This window comes from Pseudorasbora parva, chromosome 5, assembly GCF_024679245.1.
Source record: "Pseudorasbora parva isolate DD20220531a chromosome 5, ASM2467924v1, whole genome shotgun sequence".
In the NCBI taxonomy this organism is placed as follows: Eukaryota; Metazoa; Chordata; class Actinopteri; order Cypriniformes; family Gobionidae; genus Pseudorasbora; species Pseudorasbora parva.
In genome coordinates this window covers 46,121,834-46,146,369 of record NC_090176.1, presented here as the reverse complement: position 1 = coordinate 46,146,369, position 24,536 = coordinate 46,121,834, and the positions used below count along the sequence as shown (strand labels likewise).

The window sequence follows — 24,536 nt, the reverse complement described above, 5'->3', positions numbered from 1 at the left end:
GTTGAGCGAGCTGTGTGAATGCAGGTATGCAGGGCCGCTGTCGGACTGAATCTCGCCGCAGGCACCATAAACACACACTTGAAATCAGATGGCCTGTTTAAAGACTAATGAACTGAACTATAAAAGCTGATGTGCTGAAGAGAAATGTGAAAACTGAGAGGCTGGAGGACAAAAAAAGTAGATTCTTGAGACGAAACTTGCTACAGGACTGCAAAGATATAAGTTTATATACCATGGAATGATGTCGAATCTGTTAAAGTTCAGTGCTTCAACCAAATTTGGAACGTTCTAGCGCTTCCGTTTTTACAAAGATTTAGTTTTATGTGAACTGATTTCATCTCTACTGACATATCAGTTATTAATAAAAAATACTGACAAAATGAGAAAACGGTGGTTTCATGCTCCATTTATTGAATCACCACCAAAAATTTGATGGTGCTGACAAAAGAACTAAAGATCCTTTATATATATATATATATATATATATATATATATATATATATATATATATATATATATATATATATATATATATATATATATATATATACAGTCTTGTTCAAAATAATAGCAGTACAATGTGACTAACCAGAATAATCAAGGTTTTTCGTATATTTTTTTATTGCTACGTGGCAAACAAGTTACGAGTAGGTTCAGTAGATTCTCAGAAAACAAATGAGACCCAGCATTCATGATATGCACGCTCTTAAGGCTGTGCAATTGGGCAATTAGTTGAATTAGTTGAAAGGGGTGTGTTCAAAAAAATAGCAGTGTGGCATTCAATCACTGAGGTCATCAATTTTGTGAAGAAACAGGTGTGAATCAGGTGGCCCCTATTTAAGGATGAAGCCAACACTTGTTGAACATGCATTTGAAAGCTGAGGAAAATGGGTCGTTCAAGACATTGTTCAGAAGAACAGCGTACTTTGATTAAAAAGTTGATTAGAGAGGGGAAAACCTATAAAGAGGTGCAAAAAATGATAGGCTGTTCAGCTAAAATGATCTCCAGTGCCTTAAAATGGAGAGCAAAACCAGAGAGACGTGGAAGAAAACGGAAGACAACCATCAAAATGGATAGAAGAATAACCAGAATGGCAAAGGCTCAGCCAATGATCACCTCCAGGATGATCAAAGACAGTCTGGAGTTACCTGTAAGTACTGTGACAGTTAGAAGACGTCTGTGTGAAGCTAATCTATTTTCAAGAATCCCCCGCAAAGTCCCTCTGTAAAAAAAAGGCATGTGCAGAAGAGGTTACAATTTGCCAAAGAACACATCAACTGGCCTAAAGAGAAATGGAGGAACATTTTGTGGACTGATGAGAGTAAAATTGTTCTTTATGGGTCCAAGGGCCACAGGCAGTTTGTGAGACGACCCCCAAACTCTGAATTCAAGCCACAGTACACAGTGAAGACAGTGAAGCATGGAGGTGCAAGCATCATGATATGGGCATGTTTCTCCTACTATGGTGTTGGGCCTATTTATCGCATACCAGGGATCATGGATCAGTTTGCATATGTTAAAATACTTGAAGAGGTCATGTTGCCCTATGCTGAAGAGGACATGCCCTTGAAACGGTTGTTTCAACAAGACAATGACCCAAAACACACTAGTAAACGGGCAAAGTCTTGGTTCCAAACCAACAAAATTAATGTTATGGAGTGGCCAGCCCAATCTCCAGACCTTAATCCAATTGAGAACTTGTGGGGTGATATCAAAAATGCTGTTTCTGAAGCAAAACCAAGAAATGTGAATGAATTGTGGAATGTTGTTAAAGAATCATGGAGTGGAATAACAGCTGAGAGGTGCCACAAGTTGGTTGACTCCATGCCACACAGATGTCAAGCAGTTTTAAAAAACTGTGGTCATACAACTAAATATTAGTTTAGTGATTCACAGGATTGCTAAATCCCAGAAAAAAAAAATGTTTGTACAAAATAGTTTTGAGTTTGTACAGTCAAAGGTAGACACTGCTATTTTTTTGAACACACCCCTTTCAACTAATTGCCCAATTGCACAGCCTTAAGAGCGTGCATATCATGAATGCTGGGTCTTGTTTGTTTTCTGACAATCTACTGAACCTACTGGTAACTTGTTTGCCACGTAGCAATAAAAAATATACTAAAAACCTTGATTATTCTGGTTAGTCACATTGTACTGCTATTATTTTGAACAAGACTGTATATATATATATATATATATATATATATATATATATATATATATATATATATATATATATATATATATATATATATATATCATGGGCGTCGGAACCATTGTGTGTGGGTGGGACAAGACCCACCCACTTTTTAAGACCAATGATATTGGACCCACTCACTTTTATCGTCTCTAATTCAGCACATGTCTGCTTACCTTGACTACCCCTTAACCGAGAAAATTATTAAGAAACGTATTATTTAACACATGTTAAACGCTTTATTTCCCCTTTTCTAATATTTTCTATTTTTTATTGAAAATAAAAACCTTTCCGATCTGATATGTGATGGGGAAAGGGAGTAGAGCGAGTGTTGCAAAAGGCGGATTCGAACATATGCTCGCGATATGTGTCAAAACTTAATGCCATGCGTCATACCCCTACTCTATAGCAAAAGTAAATAATTCAGTGATTTCTGTCATTTTGTCTGGCCCAATCATTCGTTTAGTAAACTGCACTTTTTCTGTCTGGATATGGAGCATAAAAAACATGCAACTTGTTCATTATCATTATCTGTGAAACTGTTGATGTCTATGGCAGTTAAATGCCTTTTTATTAGACTATTGGTATTGACTGGTTTGAGGTCTTTTTTGGTATAGGAAAGGGATATGGCCTCAAATGCATCATAATGCAGGAAATCACATCTATGAAATCGTTTTTTTTTGTGGGGGAGAACCCCCAGACCCCCCGCAAAAATTTTTTCCCCACCTATCTTATTTTGTCTTAGCCGATACTGACCCACCCACTTTTTATTTGCTTCCGGCGAATATAATATATATATACTGTAATAATTACATAAAATTACATTATATGTTTTGCTCCCCACGTGCATCATTGAGCCTTGGCCGCCCATGACCCTGTCGCCGGTTCTCCACTGTTTCTTCCTTGGAGCACTTTTGATAGATACTGACCACTGCAGACCGGGAAAACAGCCCACAAGAGCTGCAGTTTTTGCAGCTGCAGGAGATGCTCTGACCTCACAATTTGGCCCTTGTCAAACTCACTAAAATCCTAAGTCTTGCCCATTTTTCCTGCTTCTAACACATCAACTTTGAGGACAAAATGTTCACTTGCTGCCTAATATATCCCACCCACTCTCAGGTGCCAAGATGAAGAGATAATCAGTGTTATTCAGTCCGCCTCTTATGCCTGATCGTTGTATATGTAAACGCATAATTTAAAATAATCATTATAAATTATAATGGAGTTAGGAGTCAGGGCAGGATAATGTGTTAATTTTGAGGTAAAAGTGTGCAGATGTTTTGTCTGAAGGGAGTGAGTGAGTGTTACAGTGAAGGCCTGTGGCAGCTAAACTTCACTAAGTTGAACAAATAAACGGGGATCTTAATGACAACAGAGGCTGTATTTATGAAGAAAACTCTGAGCAGCTGTCCAGATAGAAAGTTAAATGTAGAATCTGCATATTCAAGGCTTAGACCTGTAGCTTGAACATCTCAAACATGAATATTTGGTGATTTTGTTTATATTGAGTCTGCTGAGAAAAGCTTTGTAAATCCGGCCGCTGTCCCTCAGCACTCACACACACTGCCTTCAGCAAGGACAAATCTGCTGGGCTCACTGTGTTTACAATGACGCAGCTCAGTGAAGCCAAAAACAACCCGGTTTAATGGCTTTTCAGTGAGTTCAGGAGTGTTTCTGTGGTCGGGCTGGATCTTCTAGACCTGCTTTCTCCTCGCTCCATGTTTGGTAAATTCTCCTCTGTTAAACGAGTTGGCGGGCTGGTGGTTAGACCTGTGATCTGAGACTGAATAACAAGGATCGAATGTCAATATGAATCTATAATTTTGAATGATAGGTTCACTGTAGGTGTTACGTCTGTAAAAAACATAACAGCACATCAGCAAGATGGGTAATGATTTTATCAAAGATTTGGTGGTCGCATTTTTTATGGCTATCTCCAGATCAATGCTCAATCATTTAAGACTGAGCATTAATCTGGGGACTCAGTGGGCAGAGTTTAAAGGACTCTGTGCAACTGGAAAGTCCTTCAACCAATCACACCAACGATTTCTTAATGTTAATCTCTCTCTCTCTCTCTCTCTCTCTCTCTCTCTCTCTCTCTCTCTCTCTCTCTCTCTCTCTCTCTCTCTCTCTCTCTCTCTCTGTGCATGCTTTTCTTAGCCTTTTTGACAATTAAACCTGTTTACTGGCAGTTAATACCTATTTAATGACTATACAATTTTTTATAAAAAAAATGTACATTATAAAAAAGTATTATGTAAAATTATTACATTAAAACATGCATGTTTTATATGTTTTATAAAAATTATTTTATATAAGTATTTTATACATCATTATAATTTTTTACTACACAATTAAAAACAATTATATAAACATATTAATTATATTTATTTTATTTTGTTATATTCTAAATTATATTATATTTATTATATTATATATTTATTCATCATCATCATAGTAGTATTTGTTGTTTTGCATAACATTTTAAATATTTTATAATACTATACTATTATATTAATTTATAAAATCACTGTATAACTGTACATGTTACTATACTAAATGAGATTTACAATGCACACAATCTCTTCTCTTATTATTATTATTATTATTATTATTATTATTATTATTATATTCATTGTATTTATTTTTGGGGGGATGGAATGTGACTGGGACAAGTTTTTGCTAATCCTGACCTTGTACACAGATGTGTGTTTTAACATTACGTTCACTATCCAAGGTGATCTGCTGTGTTGTACTTTTTGATTTGACACGAGTAGACGTACACACATATATTACGTGGACGTTATCTCCATAACATGCTCTCTACACTGGTTGTATTTTGAAGACCGGCTTCAGGCTTTCTCTCTCTCATAGCTGTTTACCTTTCTCTAGAGCCATCTGGTCTGCGTCTGTTTCACCATGATGTGATATTGGCCATAATTGGCCATAAGCGGGTGAAACGCTTGCCGGGCCTCGGGTGACATTGAGCAGACCAGCGGACTCTGGTGTTTCTGTGTATATTCTCAGTGCCCAGGCCCTTTAAGGCTCTCTGCTTCGCGTCCTCTCTCGTTTTCTCAGCGCATACTGTACAATGAATTCTGCAATACATGACATGTCAGAGTCTGTTTTGAGGGGTCCTCTGTGACGTCCTTCCCCTGTAGTGAGTCTCAACCCAGGGTCAGAGGTTTGCTTTGGGACGTTTCTTTTCGCAGGTTCTCACAGCTCGGAATTCTTTAACTGAATACCATCTTCGGAATTCTTTCCGTAGAACTCTCTTGGGATGGAAGGCAGGCAATGACCCTCCATTAGCATAAACACAGATTGTCACTGAAATGGACAACGTCTTGTCTGTTTACAGTTTTTCCGTCTCTGCTGCATTGCACCAGAAAACTTACAGGTGGCCAATAAAAGCGTGAGAGAAAAGCAGGTGTCACTGATGTCATGTTAGGTGTGTGTTCCTCACCTGCGGCGTACTATCCATCAGAACCCCTGACTCACGTACACTGGAGACCTGGACAACTCAGTTGTAGATTTTCTTTTTCAAAGGTTGTTGTTTCAGCCACGCTTGGACATTAACCAAACACATTTTAATCATACTGTAATTGGCTCTGAGGTGCTGGAGACAGGAATGAAACAACATGTCCTTTTTAGGTGCTCTGTGGGCCGCACTTTGACAGATATCTTTCAGATCTTTGAGCCGAACAGCTGCTTGCCTTCTCAAATAACACATTTCCACAGTTTATGAACCAAAACTGAGTTATCAGATAATTTGATATGATGAGAGGTTGCAAGGGAAATCATCTATTCTTTTGATGCACTATCCATACTATCAATAGGGCACAATGTACTGTATAAATATGAAGGAATTTTCCGTATTGTTTTTTTTTTTTTTTTACAGGTGTCTTACCTGTATTGAATTACACATTGCATTAGTTTGTGTTTCAAGGGTGAACGGAAAAATCCGTAAAATGACTGGAAAGACTATACTGGCAGATTTTTAATTTTATTTTTTTATTTTTTTTACTGTGTGTGTGTATGTGTATATATATATTATTATATATTATATATTGTTATATATATATATATATTTGGCTTTCATCAGTTGGACAGAGTTTAGTTTATTATCCTCGTTGGCTCGTTCCCTCAATCGTGTCCCAGATATGTGTATATGTATATATGTATGTATGTATGTATGTATATATGTATATATATATATATATATATATATATATATATATATACAGTCAGAAAAAACGGTACAGTTCTGTCACTGGGGCGGTACCCTAAGGTACAAAACCCAAAAGGTACTAATATGTACCTTTAAGGTACTACTATGTTCCTTTAAGGTACTTATATGCACTCTTAAGTACTGATATGTACCTTTTAAGGTATTAGTACCATTTAGGGGTTAGTAAGGTACAAAGATGTATCTTTTCACTTTTGTACCTTAGGGTACCGCCTCAGTGACAGAACTGTACCTTTTTTTCTGAGAGTGTATATATATATAGCAGATGTGCACGAGTGCATTTGCTACTTAAACAACTTAAACGTTTAAATGATAACTGTGTCGGGCTGTAACTAGCAAAAAACCTCTTGTGTCGCGCCTGCCATCACAGTGCATTGGGTGATTGGGCCTAAGGCTGCTCTTCTCCGCATGTGTAATGAGATAAAGCACTTATTCACGATCTACAAGATTGCACATTCTGCTCCATCCTTCGGCAACACCCTCTTTGTACAATTGCATCAAATCACAACAGATTTATATAACAATTAGTACTCATTTTTTTAAATGTGAAAGCTGTAGAGCAGTAGGTGCTACACGCATCCCGAAACCGCACAGATTTGACAGACTTTATCTCGTTGTACTCTTATAGTTAGTTGTTTATTTGATCTTCATCTTAAAGGGATAGTTCACCCCCAAATTAAAATGTTGTCATCATTTACTCACCCTCATGTCATTCTGAAACTATTTTTCTGTGTTCCCGTAAAAGAAAACCCTCATATGGTTACGAACCTGTATGGTTGAGTAAATGATGACAGAATTGTCATTTTGGATCACTAACCCTTTAACTTTCTGAACACTCAGTAGGTGTTGTTGATGTGATAATGGTCGTATTCAAATATATTTAGAAACTTCCATATGAGTTATTTTTGAAGCATGAAGTTTCCGTATATATACATACAGTAAATGGTATATTGAAATCTTATCTATAAAGGTAAACCACATTTATATTCCTCAATGATATAAACCCTTTAAATCAACAGAGGAGCAATCTACTGTGCTGTAGCAACATGCTCTTCATGTAGCCACCAATAGGGGGCAGCAGACAATGTGGAGTGTGTACATTCACTTCAGGCTACAAGCGCCTCCTCTTTGTGGTTTCTTTTTGAGGAGAGATCTGATCTACTTCATTGCATTTCTGTAAGCAGTTCAACTACGTCAGTGACTAAATGTCTAAGCACTGTACATAGAACAGGCAGTTTTTCCCATCATTAGTTGGACAAGCACATTTGACAAAATGCCTCTTGTAACTGTGTGGCTTAAGGAATTTTCATTGGGATATAAATCTGTGGCCCACAGAAATGCACATGAAAGCTTTTAAAAAATGCCTTTTATACCTGTTGCATACAAATTATGGTCAGAGGGGTGATTCCGGACAAATAGTGGCTGATCATCAGTATTCCGAGGGTGGAAAAAAGGCACAAACTGAACTCCTCGCAGTGAAACATAACACTATGACTTAACCCGCATGAAGCCGAAATGAAACAGAAGAACACAGGGAGTCTTGTTCTAAATGCAGAGAGACTGCAGCAAAACAAAAGCCGAGTATTTCGGGATCCCAGAAGAAAGGCTGGGATACCACATTGAGAGGGAAGGAACCCGTCTCACTGAATTGACGTGGACACACCCTCTTCCCAAACTGAAGTGCTTCCCCATCTCTGTCTCTGCTGGGACTGTAGATCTGCTCACTGTGGACTTTTTTCCATCCAAAGTCAGAACTGGGATATCACTGGCTTCTGATCATGATGGAGACATACTATATGTATACTATAATAGAAAATACAGTTGTAGTATTTTGAAACATGGTCGATGGTTTTTAGCTGCATGGACAAAGCTGATCAATAGTTGGAAAACCATCTTGGACCAGCAACAAACAAGCCACCAACTGGTGATATCAGAATTTTTGGAACATAGTAGTTTAGAAACTACTAATATCTTAGTATTAGAATTTTAGGGCTACAAAATGTAATGCACTAAATAGTAAAAAAAATAAAATAAAATTTTGAACGGTGTTGAATTTTGAGAATGCTTTCTATTAACAATTTTGTTTGATACATGCTAGTTGCAAAGTTTTATAATATACTGTGTAAAGTATAAAAACTAAAATTAATTTGTGACATTTTAATTATTTTATTTAATTGTATATATTATTAAATAGTTTATATATATATATATATATATATATATATATATATATATATATATATATATATATATATATATATATTATTGAATATTGTTTATTTTATTTTATTAAAAAAAGTTTATCTTTATTTTATTTTAAACATTTGTTTTAAATTTAATATAATTTAATATTTTTTTAATTTTCACAGGTAGTTTACTGTGTTATTTAATTTGTTTGCATTTTAGTTTTTGTTAAAAATAGCACTGCTGAATAAGAATAGATTTGAAAGTCGAGCTAACATGTTCCAAATCCCAACTTCCAGCATAAGGTGGATTTACCAAGAGGTTTGCAGGTTTTTGATTGTCAAAAAACGCCAATAAAGCGTATTGGGGAGGGTGTAAACGATGCTATGCAGTTTTAGCATTTGTTCTGCAGATGTACATTTTTTCAACAGAGATCATTTGTTGTGATTTACACAGCAAATCTCTCCAAGTTTAAACAAACACTTTGGTTTAATGTATTAATCTAGGTACTGTAATTCATCTGTATGCAAAATGTAAATTGGGGTTTTCTCCACATTTCCCAATTCAAAGTACATCTTTTACACTCTTTCCAGTGGTGGTGCATTCAGCCTTTCTCAGTTGAACACATTATACAATTTTAAAAAGTAAACTCTCAATCTATTGTGATGATATAGAATCAGTTTAGCAGATGACACTAGTTTTGGAAAAGTCGACCAGCCTGAGCAGATTTAGGATAGAAATATTAATTATAATGATAATAGTGCGTTCATGGTTTCACATAAGTACCGTCTGGGTTTATTTTAGGTACATGTCATTTTAAAGGAGGCTCTGTTCACTCAATTTGTGCCTTCCTGCTAGGAAACTCCCTGTGCCTTTTTTTCTTTCTGCAGTATTTACTTAAGTGGGCTATAATTTGCGTTCTGTGAATCGGTTCAAGTGAGTGGTATGATCATATGATGAGCTGTGTCAGTCTGGACCAAATTAAGTCAGTCACACATGCATTTCTGTCTTTTTGATCATCGTGAGCACCCGTCGGTGCACAGATCTGCCCCTGTAATCCTGTCAGGCGGCCCTTGTTAGTTCTGATCGCCGTTCTGTGGCTCATACTTGAGGATAAGAATTTTAACAAAATGAATGGACCAGTCTGGAAGAAGACTCACATTTTCTTCTAGTTAACATGTAATTCAATAAATTCAACTTCCTCTAATTCCAGTTTTACTTCATGTGGATGTGTAATTCCAACTTGTGAACAGAAAGGAAGCCGATTCTTAAGCGATGATTTGCGAAAGTTTAAATACTTAATATAAAGAAGTATATACAAATGTATTACAAATTTCTACAGGTGACATTTTAAACAGATATCCGTTTTTGTTTATTCGTAAGGGTTAAAAAAATAAAAAAATAAAAATTTAATTAACTTTCAAACAAGGCTATATCAAGCCAACATTTAGAGTTTGTTTTAATAAGCCAGCCATTGCTAGCTTAAAATGGCACTTCATCCGTCCATCCGTCCATCCATCCATCCATCCATCCATCCATCCATCCATCCATCCATCCATCCATCCATCCATCCATCCATCCATCCATCCAAAAAAAGTTACAAATTTAACATTAAAAGTGTTGCATTACCTTCATGTATCAAAGAAAGTGCATGTTTTTTTTTTATCTGCTTAGTTTCAGGAAGACTTCAAACGGGGTTTGCAAGAGCAACCCAGACCATTATTGTGAAACAACAGGATGAAACTGACCTCACCCGATGCACTCTGTACAGGATCATTGTCCACTAAGCTCCAGCGTGACTGCTGGAGCTGAAAAAGATCAGTTCTTGTTAACATTTTAAGAAGCAATCTAAACCACATAAGCCTGAAGGAAGTCTTGCTGAGCATGTAAGACCAGAGCACTGACTTTACTTTGGCAATAGTAGCCTGATGATTAAGAATCTTTGCCGCTGATGTACAAAAATTGCAGCTTTTGTCCAAGATTGTGGTGACTAAAGGAGGGTTGCTCAATGCAAAATATTGCTCACCATCGTTACTATGGTGCAATACTCTTAACCCATCATCCTAGGAACCCTACTGTAAGCTACGGCTATTAGTGTTTCGAATTTTTTAAGGATCAAAGAAAGATGTAAGTAAACACCAGAAGATGTAGAAAGCAGTAGAGGAGAAGTGTTTACAAAATGCTGAGAGCAGTTGAAGCAAGATGAGAGAGCGCATTACATTTTGCAAAATGTGCTAAGGTTTAACATTTGGAGCAGTGGAGGAGAAAAAGACTCCCCGAGGCACTGTTATCATGGGTCTGATCTGCACACGCTTCTCAGCCAATCCGATCTTTACCTTCATAATCTAGTGCTCCCCGGCTAGACTAAAACTAGATTGTGTTGTTGCTGAGGGGAGATTATCCGTGAAATGATCTTACCTGTGTATTTGCATGCAGGCTTTAATTGTGTGGTGTTCACTTCTCTGAAAGTCTCAGCTTTCTGTCAGATGTGGTTGTAAAAACTTCTGCATTTAACTTCTTGGCAAAGAAGACCTAGATAACAGAGAAAGGCGGTCTAGATAATGCCCTTTCTACTGTACAGGTGTTCTTCGTGTTGTTGTGCCGGCAGTTTTACCGTCTCTGGTAGACTGATGTCTTTGTGTGACCAGCGAGGGCCATAATGGGTTTGGTGTTGGTTATGCTAGATGGACATAACAAGGAGCTCAAAAGCACACAGAGGGTTGATGATGCCAAGAGTTCTCGCTCCGTGTCGGGGCAGCGGATGCGCTCTAGTTAGCGGTTGAGCCTTAGCTCTGGGAGGCCGTTTTGGGGGCTGCAGCAGTGCAAACTCTACAGCTGGGGTATAATTTCCCTCCATCTTTATTACTCTTGGAAGATGGACTCAGAGAGTGTTTTTTTCTCAGGAATTGAGACAGACATGTAGGGTCTCTTGCGGAACCCAGAGATTTGATGATTCACATTACATCACTGACCACTCAGACCTCAATAGCCTGAGGCTTCGTCCTTCAGCAGGGGCTGCTTCGGCTCTCCTTTAGGTTTTGGACGATTCCCTGGATGCAATTCACAATATATAACAAAACCCCACTCATGCATATTATTATTATTATTATTTTAGAAATGATGCATTTTATTTTTATATATTTATTTATATTATGTATGTATTTAAAAAAAAATCATAACTCTCATGATACCTTGTGAAACTCAAATCACAATAGATTTTTTAAAAGAGCTGGGATGTTGCTAAACTAATAAAACCATACTTCAATAAACATAAAAACATGTAACAAACAGTAATAAAAAAAAATCATTTTTTCATTTCAGGTCTGTTTTAAATAATATAGGTACTCATTATATGTGTATATATATATATATATATATATATATATATATATATATATATATATATATATATATATATATATATATATATATATATATATATATATATATGTAAATATATTATTTTTGTGTCAACCAAGGCTTTATCGACCTAATTTTCTCCTTCAGTCACCTTTTTTAGGTTTTCTTTAGGTTGTCAATCATTTGAATGCTGATTACAGGTATCTTTTATACACATTGCATCTCCTGACTTCTTCGTCCAGTTCAGCTGTAGTTTAAAGAACCGTAGATATTACTGGCGCTATCTTGCTCGAGTCGTGCCGCCTCTACATGGTGCTTTCTTGTGTTCTTGTGTCATCTCAGACTTACATTGGTATTCTGAGGCTAGCCAGACTCAAGCTGGCCCTTAAATGACATCATGGATTCTTGGGGGCCAGAGTCCTCATAAATAAATACCTTTCTCTGGCTCAGAGTTGACAGGGGAATAAACTGTGCTGCAGATCCTGCGCTAAACTTCTGTATATGGTCCTTCTCAGCCCCTGGACAGATCCCCCTCGTTCACAGTGACGCTGGAGCTATGCACTCTTGTCTAAATATTTACCCAAGCTGTTTAGTGATGCACCTACACACTGGACCCAGCCCATGTCTTCTCTTTTACTCTTTGGGGCTGTTTGACCTGTGTATGACAAGATTACCAAGATGATTTTATCAATATATCAGTTTATGTTTTCCCTAGGAATTGAACCAATGAAATTGTTGGTAGCACTTATGCTCTATTTTTTATTTTAGATTGTTTGATAGGATATAAGTTGAATTGCGTTGGAATAAAATGATTAGTTAGATGAAATGCATCATTATATGGATGAATCTAAAGAGAAGTAATTCGGTCTTATTCTGAATCGTCTTGCAGACATGTAGTGTGGAAGAGGTGTCAGTGAGTTTATGCTTCAGTCGTTTATGTCTTACCTGTTTTCTTTCTTCTGTTTTCTTCACTTCAGGCCCCCAGCAATGACCTCCCCCTGAAACTTATAGAGACAACTGTAAGTATTTCATATCGTGGATGAATGCATGTTTTCTTAGCATCAGTATGGCCGGCATATTTTGTAGTTCACACTGCACCCACATAACATCAAGCAAGTCTACATCCACAAAATTTTCCTTTCCACTCACCTTCTTTAAAGTGAACATCGAGCAGCTCGTTGGGTCAGTGTGAACATGACGGTTATGTTTCCAACATTCTAAATACAACAGCCAAATGTAGAATGTTTGAAGTGTTGCCGTTTCTTGGGTCGGTTTGAATACAGTGTAAAGTCATTACTGACAGCTTCAGAAATAACTGCTTTAAGATATAAATATTTAGGTCTTTAGCTAACACTGTTGCTATGCAGCTTCTGTAGTCTAAACTTCACCAGTCTAAACCTCACGGAGCGCTGGAGCTCAAATTATTGGTTGGATTAGCTAAACACAGCCTCACTGGGGCTATAATGACTGGCCAATGAATATGCTTTAAAGGGACAGTACACTCAAAAAAAATTACTCGCACTCATGTCATTCCAAACCTGTATGGTAATATTTATTCCAAAAGGACACAAATTAAACTTGCAGATCCTTTTCCATAGGCTATAACAGCAGTTCAGAGTGCTCACATCTGTCACTTTTACGTTATTTCCAAGATTATTATGTTGTTATTACGTTTTTTCATGTTGTTTTTAACATTATGCATGTTTGGATGTTAATTTTTGTGTAACTATCCCTTTAACTGATTAGCAGAGGAGGAGATGTGAGTTACAGCTCAAGCATGTGTGTTCACTTGTGCCGCAGCCCCCCTCTCAGAAGCCCCTCCGTCCACCCCGTTCCTCATCCCCCTCATGCCTGGGTTAACAACACTCACACCAGACGCAGCTGTGGATGACTAACTGCCTTGATCCAAATAAAATTCAGACTTTCGTTTGGAGCCATCCATATGAGCATGAGTATGCTCAGAGATTTAGGGACAGAGCACCAGACTATTATAAGCCCCCTGAAACATCATTAGATGGTTTTATTGATACAATATTGAGCTGGAGCGTAGCTAAAGGAAATGGCATAAAAAGCAAAGCCCGACATGTGTAAGGGATGTAAGAACATTCTGAAAATGGGCGGGATGTTAAAAACCTTATCAACTCATAGTCCAACAGTTTAATGATTCGCTGGCAAGTCTGTGTTACCAGAGTCAAATTACTGCTCACCATGTTTCTGTTAATTCCATAAACTTGGTAGAGGCTTTTTTTTTCATCATTATTTTATGTGAATGGCTAAAATATATATATTTTTTTTATCGCCTCGACCAAGCAAAGAAAAAATCTTAATAGTTATACATATGTAACACCACAATTAACTAATTCATAATATGATTTACAGTCCCTGACAAAAGTCTTGTCGCTTATCTATTTTCTAGAAATACCTGATATTAACCTGACTTTTAATTAATTAATTGGTGTTAGAAATAGCTCATATGAAAAGCTAAAACCCTCCCAAATGATGTTTAATGCACTGAAATAAATAATTGCCACATCAGCAGTGGATCTGGTCTTCAGCCTCTTGATAATCAAAACTTTAGTCTCAGGGTGAATCTTAGGCATGTTTGCAGAGGTCTAGTTGCAGTTGATGTGAAGGTCTAGTGAACTGGGGTTCTTTTTATACACACTTGAGACCTAATTGATCCTTTATTAGTCAAAGGTGAAGCTCGTATGACAAGGTGACAACACTTATGTCTTTGCAAAAATTGACTCAATGGGCTTTACCAAGCTGTGAATATTAGAATACTTTTTGAAAGTTTAGTTTTTCACTGAAACATTATCACAAAAGCTGGTGGGATTAAAATGAGCCATTTCTTGTAAAAAAAAATCTTGATTAAAAATATATTTCAGCGGCACTTTAGGTCAATTTGTACACAAGAGACAAGACTTTTGTCAGGGACTGTATAATTAAAGCTACACTGTGTAACTTTTTTAGTTTATTCTTAGCTAAAAACACTTCGTTCTTTCAAAAATATATGTGCTCATTAATGTATATTTACTTCTTTCAAGTAATAAAGTATTCTTGTAAGTTTATAATATGCCATTGAAAATACATATGGGTGAGGGTTTCGAATGCTGGTCGCCATGTTGCCCCTCCATCTTGAAAGTACATTAGCCAAAGAGGGACATACCTATAAATTCAAGCTTCGCCTTTCGTGTTTTAACACTCGATGGCACTGTGTCGAATGTGAAGAGGGGGATTGCCATGTTAATCTTGGACGAAATCGGCCTCCGTAGGAGTTAAAACGAAATCAGAATTGAGAGGAACAGAAACTATTATTCTCTGGATGGTCATATAGCTTTTCACCACTAGATGGGGGAAAATATCACACAGTGTAGCTTTAAGAATTATTATGATTATTTAATGATTATATATATAAAATACATAAATATAAAAGTTACGTTTGTTGTACTCAGATATTAAATAATTATTAATTTGATATGATTAATCATTGTTTATGTATAATGAATTATTAATAATTATTAAAATAATAAATATATAAAAGTTATTATGGTTGCTATACCTATACAGTAGCCTGACAAGCCAGACCCACATCAAGATGTTTGGTCTGGAAACTCACCATAGACAGCTCAATCCGAGGGGCGGGATAAACGGTTGTCTTTCTAACTCCCTCTGCACGCGATAGGATAGCGCTACGCCAACCAGAGCAACGAAGGTGAAACAGAGCTTGTTGATAGATTAAACATTTGCCGTATCCGGTCAGCAAAACCCTGAACACATCTTCCCTTTTTAAGAATGACTTCAGTGCCGTTCTTTGTTCTTTTCTCAGAGAAAAGCTTAACTCCAAGTCTTCCAGAGTCGCGGTCAAAGCTGATTCGAAAGACCGCCGTTCGCCAGTTTCTGTGTTTACTAGAAGCACGCAAACAAAACTCGGCCGTCGTCATTATGGCCCCGCCCACCGACTCTATACACGATGTCTGGCAAGAGTTAGGGGAATACAGCTTAGAAGGGTACTGAGAGTTCCTAGACGACACTTGCGGGCAGATTAAATTTGCTGCCGCTAGGGTGCGTCTAGGTTTCTAGGCTACCTATACAGTGGTTTATTCACAAACTTGTACTGTACTGTATTTTGCTTATTGGTAGCTGAATTCATAATCAAAATAGACACATTTTTAGATAATTAAAGATGTAAAGGGGTTTGGGATGTTTCAAACTCTATGAATGATGAATGGGCAATGGTGGTAATCGGAGCAGTTTCTACACACACATGTTCTGTGTGGGATGGTTTGTGCTTTTCCACTGGATGTGTGAATAGGAACTTTGAATAATAATTGTCACGGTTGAAACACATCATCCATGCAGCTTATTTAGTGTAATGATTCACTTACGGATCAGCTTAAAGTATTTGCCAAATACTCCTGGATCATATTAAACTTGAGAAGGGAAGTATCGTTTTACAAACTGGATTTTTCTTACCACCCAAAACTGACATAAAGCTGTTAAAAAATTACCATGATAACAAGAGTTTGGTTTGTAATTTTTTTTTTACAGTAGATATACATCAGGACAGCTTACGACTTTTGCACTATATTTTGCCTTTAAAAAAAATGAACGCACCTAATCCTGTTCATACACTGCTGATTGTTGTCACTGTTTCAGACTGGAAGTCATTTCGGGTGGTTAGCATGCCATGTGCAAATTGGAGTCCTGCATTGTGCCACCCAAAATACTACTGCAACACATCACAAAATTAAAAACACATCCCTTTTGGCACAGTTTTGGAAACCTTTTTGTTGCTTTTAATATTGCATTCATGATGGATGATCATGTATGTGTATTTGTGTCCATGATTAGTTCTGAGGAAAATGAATTGAAAATGAAACCCTAATTTCCTCAGTAAGAAAGGCTTTGAAATAAGCAAGATTTAACCAAGAAACCTTAAAGATGACATGCTGGGGTTCTAAGGCCCATTTGTAGATTTAATTCAGACAGATTCCTCCAGATTCCTCCAGGCTCCTTCGGCTTTAGTGCCCTAATGCCAAAACACTGGATATTCCTCTGAATGAAAATATGTTAAGCTTGTCATTCATCATGCTGCATTATTCTTGCCATTTTGCAATTCTGTAAATAATCCAGAATATAGCTCTCTGGATGTTGGGAGCAGTGTATGTTTGCAGCTGCATCAGGCAGTATTACTCATTCGTGAGGCATCATGGGAGACGTGCACCACCCTCACCTCTAGGGTCTCTCATGGTCAGTTAGTTGTGGTTATGCTGATGTCTTTGATTCACAATAACAAGCCCTTTGAATCTTAAAGTCAGTTTGTCATATGACTTCCTGTGTCATGTTTCTTTTTCTGTTCAAGAGCCGATTTTTTTTAAAGGATATTTTGATAAAACATTTGTCTGTTTTTCTCTCATTTATCATTTAGACAAAAATTCTCCTGCTAACTGAGATACTGGTTAATATATTTTGAAATGGTCTTTGGTTGGACTATAGTCATTGGACTGGCTCTGATTAGGATGAGTCGTGTAATGAGGAATCCTCATTTTTTTGAGATAAAGGGTTCATTGTTCTATGAAAACATACTGAAACTTTCAGAACTCAAAACATTCTCCATATTTTAAAAAGAGCGTTTATTGAAGACTAAACCGCAAAAATGTTTTCTGTTTTACTGACGTCAAACCGATGAAGACTGTAGCATACAGCCGCCCACATTTCCACGTCAACAACACCTGTTTAATATTCAGAAATTTGATCCATAAAGCCACGGCGAGGTAATATGGAGGAAGTATAGATGCTAAGAACCTGCAAGAGTAAAATATGTTTCAGGTTCATCAAGTCCTATGTTTTAACAAAACTCTATCAGTGTAATTTTAAAATTCTGTATATACAGTGGGGCAAAAAAGTATTTAGTCAGTATTTAAGTATTTAGTCACCAATTGTGCAAGTTCTCCCCCTTAAAAAGATGAGAGAGGTCTGTAATTTTGAAGATGAAACATGGTTGGGTCTTTCAGCATGACAATGATCCCAAACACACCGCCCAGGAACCGAAGGAGTTATATGTTTGGCAACAGTTCTTCTAACCCTAATTGATCGAGTTTTTAGCTTTTCCTTTCTTAAACATCCATATCATGGCATATTCCAGGATGACAATGTCAAGATTCACAAGGCTCAAACTGTGAAAGAATGGATAGGAGGGAGCATGAAGAATCATTCTCAAGTATGAATTGGGACCTCTGAGTCCAGAGCTTACTCATTGAAAGTCTTTGGGATGTGCTGGAGGAGACTTTACAGAGTGCTGGAAAGTAAATATCATTTGTCAATACAAGATTTTGACCAAACATTGATGCACTTCTTGATGGAAATAAATGTTGTGATGTTATTTCCATCAAGAGTTGCGTAAATAAAAAATAATAATAATTGGCTAGATTTGCAATTTTAATGTGTAAATGCATCATTACACTGTTAAAAGGGTCCATTTCATGAACGTTTACATAGAAATCTTAAAAGACATTGCAGCAAAAGAACACAGCCTGCTTCAGGGTCAGTGAGAGGATGGAAAATGCTCACGAAAAGCTAAATTACAGCTATTTTTAGCATCCTAGGGACCTAGGGGATGAAAACTATGCATGACCAAAAAAATCTTTGGTCATGCATTTGACTACTTTATATGCTTTATATACTACATTTATATGCTAGAGAAAGTGAGGTGATGGGCCGTGGTTTACTGGAGGTGACACAACTGTGAATAGTTGAAGCTGTGAGGTCAGAATGATCATCTCCTCCAGTCAGCTGCTGAGTGTGTGACCCAGAGAGGGAGCAAAGGCTAGACCGAAGATCCAAACAAACGCGGGTGGCAGCAGCGCACACACGCACAGCATGGGAAAGAGGGAGGGGAGAGATGCCGAGGAAAAAGGAGGGGCCGAAAAGGGAGGCGGGAGGGAACAAAACAAGGGAAAGAGTAACCCTGCAAGTGGGAGAAGGAAGAAAGCTGTGGTCCGCTTGAGTTTGACGCCAGGCATGTGGCATCCTCGGCACAGCGCAGAACCAAAATAGAGCCAGGAACGTGGGGCGCGCTTCGGGAAAAGGGGAATGCAAGGAGAAGGGAAGCATTACTTCCCGACCATGAATCCCAGCGGCTCCCTACGGAGGCGCTTGTCCTCCTTGCGTGATGCGTGGAGGTGGAGTACGGGTTACCTGTTTAAGGTAGGCCTTCAGGTTTCTACCTTACTTTGGTTGTACGCTTTTAAAAATGAAGGGTGCTTTGGTGGTGATGCAATAGAAGAACCATTTTTGTGTTTACAGTGAACAGTTCTTAAAAGAACTATTCCACTTTAAAGAATGGAAAGGTTCCATGGATGTTTATGGTTCTTAATGCCAATCAAGAGCCTTTATTTTTAAGAGTGTAGGTCTTTGTGCAGTGGCAACTTTTTCCTCAAAGCTATCCCTCGCTTTCTTCCCTGCGCTCTCTGATTGTTCATTTGTCGGGCCCGCTCGAAAGCAGCATTTCCAGCTGGTTTTGATCAAGCCTGGCTGAGACCCCCTCCAACCCCACACCCACCCACCCTTTTTTGGCTGTCCTTCTGGGGGTCGCAATTATCGGCTGATTAAGGGAATGTTTTTGGAGCCGGGCACGGTGTGGCGAGAGATGGAAGGTGGACCCTGTGGATGGAGAGAGGGGGTTTGCAATGCCAAGGTTGTTTTACTCAAGTGTGTCGCAATGTCTTTCTCGGGCTATAAGGGAGCGCCTTTGGCAATCTCTTTTAGTATGGCTTATTTGTATTTCTTTGTGCTTTATGAGTGTTCCTAATGGCCTGGCCCAGTAATCTATACACACAAAAGTGTGTTACACTACAAAATGTGTTAATGGTCTTTTACAGTCTGATCATTTAAAGCTTGATTGGTCTCTAAGTATTATATGTGCAAACAATAATGTAGTAGACTTTGTTGGAAACAAGAATTATTTAGGAAACTAGTGCTGTGTGGGAACCTTTTATTTAATGAATTCTCCTACACTGAAAGAAAAATTGTGTTGAATTTATTTTGAAACAATTGTCATTCAGAAATTGCTAGTAAATTCCATGGATTTGAATTAAATAATTACACATTTAATTAAACATGACATTTCGAAGTCAGCGTGAAAAAGGTATCCCTTTATAATAGGGATATTTATTATCCCCCCCCCCCCCCCAAAAAAAAAAAAGTCTGTCATTGTTTACTACATCATGTTATTCCTTACAAGTATGTTTCAACCCTTTTTGGAGAATGACAGTCAATGGGAAGTCACTGTTGTTTTGGACCCCATCTTCTTTTTGTGTCCGATATATAAAAAAAAGATATATGGGTTTAAAAGGCGGTGATTATAAAACGACCACCTATAATTTTTAGGTGGAGAGTCAATCTAAGTATTTATTTAAGATAATAATTACAAATTAAAATTAAAAGTCAATATTGGAGTTTCCAGACTTGGAAATTAGGTGATGTGTGTACTTTTTTTTATTACTGTTTTGATGTGTTGGGGCTGTGTGTGTGTGTGTGTGTCTTGCTGCAGCATCATTGACCAATTGCATGAGTTTGGGGCGGGACTATGGGTTCAAGAAAACATTTTGAAAACAGTCATTTTGCAGTGCCATTCCATTTGTTTAGTTTTTTCTACCAAATGGAATACCAAATGAGTTTTGTTAGACAAATTAATCTTGCCAATTTCTATGATGAATATTATTGTAAAAACATACTAGTTATGCACTACTGTAATGCATCACTCATTAAGCAGTGTTCCTGTGGAACCAGATTCAATCTTCAGTGTGCTGTTATATTTTTGGAGACATTTGAACTTGACATTTTCCCATCATTTAATTTCCTCAAGTTGTTCTATACTATTCTAAGACTGCTACATATGGGAAACCACATACAAGGCCTATAGAGTTTCTAGAAAAGGCCCAAGAACTGTGTATAATTATATGTTGGATTCTGGTTTTCTTAGTAAGCATTGTTCCTTTTTAGTTGCGTCAGTCTAGTATGTCATTTAGACGGTGAGCATAAACCATGCATCTTTCGAGGCTTCGTCTACTTTTATAAGACTCCGAATGAGACCATTAACACTTTAACTTTTTTAGTCTCTAGATGTGATATTAAAGGTGAAGCATGTATTTCTGTCCCTTAACCAGCACTGAATTGGAAAAAAGAAATAGTGCAGAAATTACACACTTCACCTTTCAATGTCTCCTGTGCGAATCCATATAATTTAATTCTCTCAACTCACCTCACAGGCTGTCATTGCCTGTACAGTATATACAGCTGAGATGACATATTCAACATTAGATACAGCCTGCACTCTCTCAGATCAGCTCTCTTCCACCTGTATTAACACAGTTTTACATAGGGAGAAATGCAAAACAAAAGGTAACTGTCCAAACAAATGGCCTTTTCATTGGTGTAATCAGCAGAACAGCCTGAGATAAACTGGTTACGGTCATTTTTTGTACAGGAAATGGGCTAAAAACATCTGGAAACTGTCGTATTTGTGAGATCATTATTAGTCCGCTCTATCAGCCAGGCTGAATAATTGGACATTATTTGGTCATTTTGTGATTATCTGTATAAGCTGAACAAAGTGTTCACTGTCTGTTGTGTTCATTCTAAACTCTACCAAAACCGTTGTTAGTATTTTTACTAGATTTTTTAGCAAAAATCAATTTAATTCTGTAGACCTTTGCAATGATTAAACTGTTATGTTTAGACGTTATAACTTTTATGAAATGTAAGATTAAAGAAGAATAAAAATCTTCCATTGACTTGCATTGATAAAATGTTCAGAAATCACAACATACTGCAAATATTTAAATGCATGGTCTCGTCTTGCATTTATTTAAGCATGTGTAACCCTTGGCCACAAAACTAGTCATAAGGTACATTTAAATAAGAGTTCCATTCATGTATGATTTGTTAGGATAGGACAAGATTTGTACAAAATACAACTATTTCAAAAAAATCTGGAATCTGAGGGTGCAATACGATATAAATATCGAGAAAATCACCTTTAAAGTTGTCCAAAGGAAGTCCTTAGCAATGCTTATTACTACTAATAATACTTTTAATTTACGATAGGACATTTACAAAATATCTTTATGGAACATGAGCTTTACTTAAAATCCTAAAGATTTTCGGCATCAAAGAAAAATGGATAATTTTGACCCATACAATGTATTGTTGGCCATTGCCACAAATAAACCCGAGAGACTTATGATTGGTTTTGTGCTCCACGGTCACGTGTTGCATCAATTTAGGCATACTCATTGTGCGTGTTGATTTTCACATAACTAACAGAAAACAACAGCTAATCAATTCTGTTTCTGACTAATGTTTCACTAAATTCCTCAACTAGATTTTTATTATTCTAACAAATCTAATTTTCTTTTCTTTTAGGGCTCAACCAAATCCTCCAAGAGCATGGAGTCTCGACGCAGACCATCCAGGTAAAATATGGCATTGTCTTCATCATCAGTTTAGTCAACATCTCTCGTGTTTTTCTATATGTTCTGCTTTAGTGAAATCTCAAGAGAACTTCATAGCATTCCTAAATCCAGCTCCGTTTGACATCTGACTCTGCTTGGATCTGTCTCACATTCTTTATTGCAGTTTATGAGTGCAAAGAATAAAAATAAGTTCTAAAGCATCTACACAAAGGCATATGCTATTATGTCCTAATAGGGCTTTTCTACCACATAATATATAATAATAATGATACTTTCATCTTGAGTGATTGTTAACTATAGATGTATGCAAGAAAGGAGACACTGCCCACCCGTGGGGAAAACAAACCCCTGTTATCATATAGTTACGCATTCATTTCTATTCTAAAAATTAGGAGTTTGTCCAACAGAATGCTATTTATAAACAAAAAACATTCTAGAAAGCAGTGTAGGGTGCAAACCCAAAGAAAAGATTATTCAAAAACAAATGAAAGATTAGTCTCATGTTATATAACACTTTCCTCTCAGCTGTTGGGTGTGTTCATGCCAGGCTGTGAGAAGATGCTTTGAGAAGTCCATTACTAAAATAGCTCCCATTTCAGCTACCAGGGGGAATTCTGACTTTTTATTTTACATGGGCAGCTATTTTGTTTGTCTCTTGTTTTGGGAAACTTTCCATTTGGACACAACCTTAAAATGAGACCCTTTGAGAGCCCTTTGTTTTTCTGCCCCCATAAAAGAGCATTCCTGTCTTGTTTTTTATGGGAAGGCATTTTTCAATAGTAGATTGAGTTTGCGGAGTACTGTAGTTTATCTAATTTTGGAGAAAACATTGCACCCGCTGATATCACTATTTTATTATTTGCATGCACTATCTGTGTTGTTTTAGCTGCCATTTAACTTAGGAATTATGCAAACTGGTTAACAGCACAAACATGCCAACAGAACAGAATGTATGAAAAGATTTTGAGATCCAGGCACCTGAATCAACTTTTTAAAATCATCTATGCCCTTTCGTCATTTGATGAGCATCTAGTCTGAGTTGAAAATGTAGTCAAACTTTTCTTTTCAAATTGTGCCATAATAGTGACAGTCTTTAAGTAAAGCAAAATTTCAGTGCATTTAGAACCTGATTAAGATTAAGGTCACTGAATAGGTTTGTTTAAAAGTGAAAGAATGCACAAACCTTATGGGCTTTCACAATGATCGTGGGAACAGGGGGAAATCCTTAACATTAAAGGATTGTTCAGACATAGTTACGCCTTGTATTTTCAATTTCCACACACTGAGATCATCCAGAGAGATCTCTTGAGAGCTATGCAATGCTGTGTGTGTTTCCCATACACTTGTGGTGCAATTACAATGTTTATATGTCATGTACCAATCACAATCATGTTATTTACTTTTATTTCTCCAAAATGCACTGAATGCAAATTCGCGTTTCGATTAAAATCAGCCGTAGAGAGATTTACATGATTTACTGTGGCTGCAATGCCCAGAAAACATGACACAATCCAGATTTTCCTATGCATGGCTTCATTGCTAAACAAGAGCAAAAATGGGCCTCACCAAAATGTATCTTTCCAAAAGCTACACAGCCTGAGTTCAAACACTGACTGTAATTTACTAAAGGTTTGCATGCCCTGTTCCAAAGTATAGTGAGCTGCCTTACTGTCTGCTTCCTATTAAAGTACACAGGAAGCAAACTCGTGATTGATTTCAATAGAGCTGTGTTAGCATGTTGTAAAATTAATTGTGAATTGCTAACTATAAAAAATGAAAATAAACATAACAATACACATTTATTGGAGGCTTTCAAACATTTTATATTGCTGTCATAAACTACATATTTCACTTTAATCTGTATTTTATACACCATAATGATCAAGCAAAAAAACTGATTTGTGATAACTTTGCAAATGTATTTAAAATATATATAAAAAGAACAATTACATTACATAAGTAATTATACCCTTTTCTGGGACACTTGAAATTTAGCTCAGGAGCGTTCCAATTTCGCTCGTAGATATTACTACACGTCTATTGGAGTTATCCTGTTGCACATTCAATTAA

At 37.0% G+C, this 24,536-nt stretch overlaps 1 protein-coding gene across 11 annotated transcripts in view; it reads left to right on the top strand.

The window, feature by feature from the left end:
* Nucleotides 1-24,536, top strand: part of tns1b (tensin 1b) — a 288,631-nt gene that overhangs the window by 181,834 nt on the left and 82,261 nt on the right. For 9 of the 11 annotated variants that reach the window (XM_067444489.1, XM_067444488.1, XM_067444483.1 and 6 more), the window contains 2 exons: nucleotides 12,966-13,007; nucleotides 22,417-22,466. In XM_067444489.1, coding sequence (XP_067300590.1) covers nucleotides 12,966-13,007; nucleotides 22,417-22,466 — 92 coding nt within the window. Of the gene's footprint in view, nucleotides 1-12,965; nucleotides 13,008-18,982; nucleotides 19,198-22,416; nucleotides 22,467-24,536 lie in introns of those variants that run through there. The other 2 variants (XM_067444492.1, XM_067444494.1) reach the window with 2 other exon arrangements.